General features: G+C 25.0%; 1 protein-coding gene across 1 annotated transcript in view; it reads right to left on the reverse strand.

The window, feature by feature from the left end:
- Window positions 1-6,741: 6,741 nt before the first annotated feature.
- Window positions 6,742-9,805, reverse strand: part of LOC105627383 — a 65,680-nt gene continuing 62,616 nt past the window's right edge. Inside the window, exon 2 of the mRNA XM_012208666.1 lies at window positions 6,742-7,030. Within this exon, the coding sequence (XP_012064056.1) occupies window positions 6,742-7,030 (289 nt within the window). The remainder of the gene's footprint in view (window positions 7,031-9,805) is intronic.

The raw sequence follows: 9,805 nt of genomic DNA on the forward strand, positions 1-9,805 counted from the left end.
TATATATATAATAGTAATAATAATAAATAACTACTCTCTCTCTCTCTCTCTCTCTCTCTCTCTCTCTCTCTCTCTCTCTCTCTCTCTCTCTTTCTCTAGATATATTATGATTTATTATCAGATATTTTCAAATAAGAAGGAATTTTTAAATACATGAATCATATATGATGTTCATATATGATTATGTTAATATTTTTGTGTTTTAATTTGCACATAACCGTAAGATAAGAGTCAAAAATTCTATTAAGTTAGTTCGTGGTTGAACATTGAATAGCATGTTGTAATTTTGAATATCGCTAGATAAGAAAATAGGACCAGAATAAATGAACCAGAAAAGAAGAAAAATTTTACAGACATACAAATAAAAATATAAGTTCGCCAGCACGTCTACAAAAAGATTTGAAAATTCGCAATTTTGGAATAACAATTGTATGATTATACATATACATAATTTTATAAATTTTGTAATTTTTTTATACTTAAGTATTGTTGTAAAATGTAAAAATTTTAATAAAGAAATTTAATTCAATTAGAAAGGAGAATGTGATCTAGAATTTAAGCTTATACAATGCTATTATTGGAGGGAAAATTTAACATGTTTAAAAGTCGCTATTTTTTTTTGCAGTCTGGATATATTTAATGAATTTTCCCTTTTGTTCAAAATTCTTAAAGTAATTCTTAAAATCAAAATTAGATCACAAATAAAGATATTTACCAACAAAAAAGACAGTAGTTTGTCTATACAAAACAGTAGAGCGACTGCAGGAAGTTGAAGCAATGAGAGAATTTCAAAAACTTGAAAAACAAGAATTATTCGAGGAAGTAGAAGGTTTATTATATAAAAAAAACTATTACTTAACTGTAAATAATAAAAATTGCATGCTATACATATAAAAAAAATATAATAAAAAACATATAAAAAATATATATAAAAATATACACAAAACTTTAAAACTGTTATTTTCAAAATTATGCTTTTGGTCCTTTCTGATAAATTTATTAGAAACTATTTTAACAACATTGATAAATTTTTTTTAGTCCCTTTTTCATTAGAACTACAAAAATTATGATTTACTTATTTTTTTTTATAAAAGAATTATAACAATTACAAGATTTTATTGAATAAATAAAATTTTTTTCCAAATTGCTATTTTGTAAAATTTATGTTTTTAAATTTAATTTTAGTTGCAATGATAGTCATCTTCTCCTGAAAAGAAAAATTTTGGATTTTTGTTTTAGATGGAAAGCTGCTACACTATGTCTACGCATTTTTTTTGTAAGTATGGCATGCAAAAAAGTTATATTTTTTTTAGATTTAAAAATATTAAAACATCATTAAAATAGTAGATAAAAGAGTATGCAAAATTTAATATTAATTATTTTTATGTCTTCTTAAATAAAAATATTCAAAAAACTTAACTTTTTTTCGATCTTTTAAATCAGAATATCCTTTTAAACATCTATGTAAAACATAAGATTATTAATAAATAAAATCTGACACTTAATACCAAAAAGTCATTAAATGTATGTAATGATAACACAGTTCATGTCTTAAATACTGCAATGAGATGCTCGACTGATTTTTTGCAGACAGAATTATAGTTCTCAGAATTATAGTTTTATTCTTGAGGTTTATTACTACTTCGTTACGAATGTCTGTCAATGTGCCGAGTAGTAAATTGACTTTACGAGTTTCTGAGGGTGAGAACATTCTGATATCGAACGAAAATATACGGTTCAGCTTTGCTGTCTGCACCTTAATGAAACAATACGAGAGCACTTCCGTTATTTCTTCTCAAGCAATCTTGATAATATTGAAATGGAACACTTTCATAGTCTAAAATTATCGAAAATTTTACTGTCAAAAAATATTATATAATTAATTTATAATATAATTATTAATATATAATTATTAATATAATTAATTAATATATAATATAATTTATTTATAATAATTTAGATAAATAGAATGTTAGATAAATAGAATGTATAAGGCTAATAAGACAAATATACCAATTAATGGACAATTAGTGGATATGATCCAATTATTGGACGAAATGATAAAAATTTTAAATATTAAGCTTTAAAATAATATATACGACTTTAAATAAATTTGCTATTTATAAAAATTTAATTAGACCAATTTATTTAAAGTGTATATATATCATTAAAAACTTTATTTAAAAATTTTGTCATTTTTTATCTAGTGTAATTTAATTATGTTCTGTAACTAATACATTTATCTTAAAAACTTTCTATTTTTACAAAATTAATTTTTAACAAAAATTTAACAAAAATATACAATAAATGAGTTGAACAAATGACAGTTTTTATTGCAACATTTCAATTTCAATATTAAATAATTAGTACATTAAAATTCTATTAATTAAAATCATTCAAAATTTAATTTTAAATTGGCAAAAAATAAAATTTTATTGCTTGTTTTAATTTATCTATAAAAAATTCTTTAATTACTAAAAATGCTTATTATACTTTTTCATATGTACGATTCTGATTTTAACACAAAAACCATTATATTTTTTTATTTCCTAACATTTTCTTAAAAAGCAAAATAATATTCCTTTCTAGGAATAATAAGACATTTATAAAAGCCAGTTATCTAACAATAAAACAAATTTAAAGCTATCATTTTCCATTTCTTTCCACCATTGTTTTGACATGTACGCATGAATCGTACGCATTGAAAAGTGATTAGCTCGAATTATGTTTATATCCGCGCGTGTCTATGTTTTATAGAACCGATCTTTTTCTTTTCTTAAATTGTGATTTTATTTTGAATACCTCAAAGACAAAAACATCATTATTGAGAGCAATACCAAAGAGGACGTTTTTGTTATAATACTTTTGATTGAAGGTTTTGAAAATCCTTATATATGCAAGAAATATATACAAGGAAATCATGCGACATATTCTTTTATATTGGACACATAGCCAATTTTTTTATGGTAACGCATATTTCGTAACGCTCGGTATTTTTGTCCCAAGCCATACTTTGTTTTCTACTAGATGTATAGGTTATTAAATAATTGTTTTTAATAAAGTTAATTAATAGCAAAATAATTATATTTGGTACAATTAAATTTAACTATATTCGATCAGACATGATGTGTATGATAAAATTTCATTTATTTTAATTTTAGTACAAAGTCTGCTTATAATTAATTTGTATCGATATATTCTTTAGGTATGTGATAATGGAAAATATCTAAACACTTTTAATTTTCTTTACTTTGTTTAATGCTTCCTCGAATATTTATTATGTAATTTAATCATATCTTGCATAATAACATGCACGTTATTTATCTGACTTCTTAAGAAAGTTAAACTTATTTTGCATAACAGATCAGCATGACGGTTAAAAATTGATGACTCATATTTGTACTACATTTCTCATAAATATTTAAAACCAGTCACTATAGAGAAACAATAATCAAACAAGTATTATTACGCAAAAATTAAATGAACATCCAAACTGCCTGCAAATGTATAAATAACGATTAAGTTACACAAAAATTCATCATTTATGTGACATTTTCAGGTCAACGTCAATTGACAGATATTGATTATTATACTCATCAAGATATTTGTTTGAGAAATAGATGTACTACCTTTTTGTCAAGTAAATATCTTGATGTCCATAATTTTGTCTCAACACGTTAATAATGAGAAGTTAGTAACGACAAATACGTTAATAACGACAAAATATGTAATTAAATTGTACTTTTTAATAAGTTTATTTTTAAAATATTATTTAAAATATTATTTAAAATATTATATTATTCAAGATATTATATTATTTATGTTCTATTATTTATATGAGCATTAAAAACAAAAAAAAAGAATTTCTAATTCTTAAATATATAAATGTAAGGAAAATCTAGTACTATATGTGTGTGTGTGTGTTTTTTTATAATGTAATATAAACAATCGATAATTCGTATTTGTCGCACCATCGCTCTCATTAAACTAAAATAATTTGACATAAATTTTTTTATCAATATAAATGACATAGATGAGCTTTGACAAAGGGGTGTGTTCGTGATTGGTTCTCATGGGCGCGGCAGAACTATCGACTATAGAAATTACCTATTCACTTTTTGCTTCTTCTAAACCTCTCGGACCTCATTACTGAACTCCTACGATATTACTGAATCCTTTATTATGTCATAAATCCCGTACGAATCGCTCGTCGAAGAGCACGATTAAACTTAAAATCTGATGAAAGATTTTGTTATGTAAAGCACATGGTACATATTGATTAAAAAAAAGTTTAATTCTCGTAACTTTGCAGAATGTCTTGGAATTTTTTAATTAAGTGTAAAGTAATATAAAAAATCTAAATCAATATTTTATTTGTTAATAATTATTTATTAAAATGTCTTAAAATAATAATGAAAATTACATATAGAATTGAATAAGAAAAAAAAATAAAATGCCTTGTTTCAAACTCTTTATACTTTTGCAACGATAATGTTAAATAATTAATTGTCGAAGCATTCATTAAATGATAAATTAATGTTGAACCGTATTGTTTTAATGTTTTCAATATTCATAAATTTATTTATTTTTTATTTTAAAATATATCTGAAAAAGTTAAGAAGTCAATAGTTGTGTTGCTTTCGCGTAACTGTCTTCAATTTACGAGACGCGCAATAATGACAATCTCATGATAGGATCGAAAGTTTTGCGGCCTAGACGGGAATACAGTCGACGTATCGAAGAGTAATCCAATTCTTTTTACCATCATTTTCCATCTTCTCGTCTGCCACTAGTCAACCGCGAGTGCAGTGGGTTTGCCTCTAGAAATTCCGTCAACTAAGCGAGTTCTTTCGCTCGTTGGAAACAAGAAAGTGGGGCTAATCCTGAGGGGATTGCCACGGGCACTCTCAGGAGCTAAACATAATTAAACAAATTAAAAGTTCGACGTAGCCCAGAGTTCCACAAGAGAGCAATATCGCCTTGTCACTGAATTTTCACCCTTACTGAATAAAGCAAAATAAAAAGAACTGATAGCTTCACGATCTGCAAAGTGTATTTATCATGACTTCAGTTTATCCTGCAAATGGTTCTTTATTTACGTCATTACTGTTCCAAAAAGAATTGTTACGTAAATAAAAAAGAAGTACATTGTGGATGCACAAAATAAAATTGATTGTGTAATATTATATCAATTAAGAAGTAATCATTAAAAAATATGTTACATCTCTAATAAATTATAAGTTTAGATAACTAAAAATGTTTATTTCTTAAATATTATCTAACTTATAATTTCAAAAATTTATTTTTTAATTATCCTTTAATTTATGAAATGTCTTACTAATCATTAGATTAATTATTGATTTATTAAAACTTTTCGATTCTTTTATATACGTAATTTTATATACATAGTTTTATCAGTATATATAAAAATTTATTTAGTATTGACAATACACAATTATATACAAGAATATTATTTGGAAATCCATTTTATGTGTAGGTACAATCAATTCATAAAAACAACATAAAAAATTCAAAACAATGTATTCATAGTGTGTTTCTTATTGAGCATTTTACTTTTATTCTTATTTTTGTATATAAAAAGTACATAATAAGAACACAAGTTTACATTGACGATTTAATGAAATTTATATTTATTTCAAATTCTTCATATTTGTACAAATTTTGCGATTTCTTTTCTGAGTAGTCACACTTCTTGACCTTTGACCCTTTTGAAAAAGTAGAACGTTCTGCTGCTATCTTGATGCTTTACGACTTTCATTTCACGCTAAGATCAGGATGAGAATTGCATTTGGATTGTAAAGGAATTAGATAAGCTTTCGCAAGCTGATATTTTTAAATTGCGCGAATTGCTTTATCAAGTTGATTCTTGAAATGTAAAACGATGTTTCATGTTGAAAACCCAAAACAACGGATAAAGTTTTAACGAATCCGTTAAGCAGATTAGAATATAAATCGTGTCATGATTGCATTTAAATGACTGCAATCGGTTTAAATTTTCATGACTTATCATATTGAACCTTTCGTATTAAAGATATTAATGTCTATAATTTAAGATATAAATGTCTATAATTTGAAGTTCTTATGTACCATAAGATATATATATATATATAGAAAAATCTTCATTATTTCTAAGATTAATAATTTCTTTTTTACTTAAAAAAAATTATTTAAATCATGTCGCTCATTTTCTGCAATAATGACGTAATTTAAAAGTTGTCTCTTCAGTTATATAAAAAGAACGAAAACATAAAGAAGAAACTTATTTTAAAAATACATTTTTATTTTTCTACAATCAGTCATTACATCAAAGTTGCATTTCAAAATTATATTAAAATTTTAATAATTCAAAATATTCAAATTCATTTTTTGGAAAATTTTATTTTGTGAATTGTAATCATTATTGTAGCAAATGAGCAATATTATTCATTAACTGAAAAAATCTAATGCATAAATATCTTTCAGAGAGTAATTATATTCACAAAAGCATAATTAATACACTTAGATAAAAAAATTATACACACATATTTATGTATATATACATATATTAAATTACTTATAAGTTAATGAATTAAATTAATTAATAAACTAAGAATTCTCATTATTATATAAATTATAATTATTCAAGCTATAATTATTCAAAGGATATCAATTAAATATAATAGGAGCGACCACATATAATGACAAAAGAAATTTCGAGACAGAAGCGTGCAAATTAAAAATTTACCTCGGTATTTGAAAGGCAATTTCGTCAAGCGAGTCGCTAGGTTGTAAAGGGGCCCGCTCGAAGAGCCTGCTAGGACCCCGATGAATCCGATTGCAACATTGCATGGATCCAGCCGTCGGTTGAGACTGGTCCGTTTGGTTGGTCCCAAGTTGTCCACCCTGGTTGCCTCTGCCACGTTTTTGTCGTTTCTTCCGTACCTCCTCCGCCTGACGGCGCAGGTTGTGTAGCCGGAAGAAGTACATCGACATGTCTGTGCTCAGCACGCAAGTACTCGCGATCAAACGACTGTTTCATGTTTAATTTTATGAAGTATTTTAAACGAAACCGAAGAAATACAATTTCATTGTAAAATGTTTGTTACTGCTTTTGATATCAGACATTATTAAATTATTAAGGATGTTGATTAATATTAAAATGATTATTATAAATTTCTATTTTGTATTTTTACACAAATTTAGAAGAAAATTATATTTTCAAAGAAAAACAATTCATAGAATTTCTTCTATGTAACTATTATACATTAGAACAATTCTTACTTTATTAACAAATTATTTCTGTTTTTAAAGCAAAATTCTAACTTATATAAAAAATACTTCAATTAGATTAAGATGTGATATGAGATAAAATAGTAAACTATTACGGACTGACAATGCATGAATCAAACATGGTCTAATCTAGAAAAGAAATTATGTCACTTTTATGTTACTTCTCAGACAGATAATAGAACCTCTGGCATATTTTATGATCTCGTTTCAGAGAAATAAAGAGACTGTGTTGATGAAAAGTCATTTACATAGATGTAGAAATTCGTCCGCTTAAATTTGTTCGCTACTAAAACGAAAATATCAACACAATCATCTATTTAATTCTTATATCCTTCATCTCTTGATATTGAATTTTATATAGATATTTAGTTTAAGGAATATTTAAGGAAGTTATAAATACTTGAAATATAGAGATTCAAAAATATGTAATTAACTGTGAGGAAAAATTATATATTTAAAAAACGTAAATAAAATCTATAATAAAATAGCCTTTTCTATTTATTATTATATATACTATTAATGAAAATATCAAACAGCTTTCTTTTTTCTTCTTTTGTTTAAAATACTTCATAAAATTAAATACTAAAATTAAATATTAATAAATATAGAAATTATGTTAAAATATTTATGAACATAATTTTCATAATAACGATTACTTGCAACAGCATTCTCTCTTTTTTCAAACATAGATTTCCATACAGAGCGCTATCAAGAATATATTACATAAATAATTTATTATTATGTATCATTATTTTATTATTTAAAATATTTATAAAAACTTAGTTTATTGCTAAGATGTATAATTGATCATGACTTGATTTCTCAATTACATAGAATTTTGTATTTAAAAAAAATTTTATTCTTATAAATACATTCCTGACTGCGCTATTATTTTTTTTGAAGCACGAGTATCAAAAATTGGAAAATCGAAAAGTACAACATCATGAATATTGTGTAATAAATATAAACGACTCATGCAAAACAATATGTAATTATATAATCGATTATTCAAAAGTATATTTTACATATCCATTATATAAAAACAGTTGTCACGATTTTTTGTACCACACTGCAACATAGATTGTAGAATCTCAAAATAGTCGAATCCGAAGCAGTTAGCATCTCCCATGTGCTTTCTTAATAATTAATAATTCAAATAATATTGATAAAACTTGCTAGTTATTTGTTATCAAGCGTATTTTAAGGAGACAATTAAACTGTTTTAACTGTTAATATAAAAATATTGCATATTTATCACAATCAAATAAAGTGAAAGCATGCAAATAAAAGACATTTCCATGCGCATTCCATTTTTTGTAACTAAAGTTTATTTAAAATCATATGATCAAAATTCAATATTTCTTTATCGATGTATATTTCTCTTTTTCATATAAAAAAAATTTAACATATAAAAAAAATTAGTTACTTATAAATTTTTAATTATCCGTATAATCATGTATTGTTAACAAATACGGTGATTACATGTATAAAAAACAAATATATTTTATTTTACAATAAATATATATGTATACTTTATTACAAAATTAATTGAATCAAACATATATTTTTCTTGTACCCCTTTTATTATATGAATTCCATTTTATATTACATTTTATATTACATTTTATAATCCCAAATCATGAAAATTAAAAATATAAAAAATTAATTAATTATTAGTTAAATCATAACTTAAGTAGATAAAATCAAAATAGATCGATTTCAGAATAATTTCAATAAAACTTATTTTCAATGAAATAACAACACATATAAATAATAATATGTCTCTTAGAAAATAAAAGTTCGACAGAGTTATGCGAAAAAAAGTTTAATAGTGTATAATAAAAATTTAGAAAATCTTATTAAGTCCGGATCTCATTATTAGCACACAAATTTGCAAAATAACAAAAATTTTTTTATTAGCATAATTAAGATAAATAAATATTTATTAATTAAGCTGACATAGCCACTTCAATCGAATAGAAGTTGCACAGAAATTTAATGATTTTTTGTTGCTAATTTGTTGCTCTATTCCCGATTTGGTTGTACAAGCCAATTCCGAAAAAACAATGGCTGTACTAGCATAAGAATAAAGTTAACATAGCCACTCAAAAAAATAAAAAAAATTTTTAAATACAGCATATTCTTTTTGTGCTAATTTGTTGCTAATTAATTGCTCACTTCCCGATATTGTTGCTTCATCTCCAACATTCGAAAACCACTCCGCGTGAGCACACCACCTATAAATTGTTAATTCTCGACTGATTACGGTTCTCTGATTTTGTTGCTCGCGATTCCCGACGAATGCGATTTTGTTGCTCCATCCCCGAACATTGCAAACCATCCCTAGCCACCCTGCGTTAGCACACCACGTATAAATTGTTAATTCTTAAAATATTTCGATTGATTACAGTTCTCTGATTTTGTTCCTCGCAATTCCCGACGAATCCGACTTTGTTGCTCCACTCCCAAACCAACCCTAGGCATCTAGAGTGTTTAGCACAATCAAGCACAATGA

Source organism: Atta cephalotes (genome assembly GCF_000143395.1).
Source record: "Atta cephalotes unplaced genomic scaffold scaffold00008, whole genome shotgun sequence".
Classification (NCBI taxonomy): Eukaryota; Metazoa; Arthropoda; class Insecta; order Hymenoptera; family Formicidae; genus Atta; species Atta cephalotes.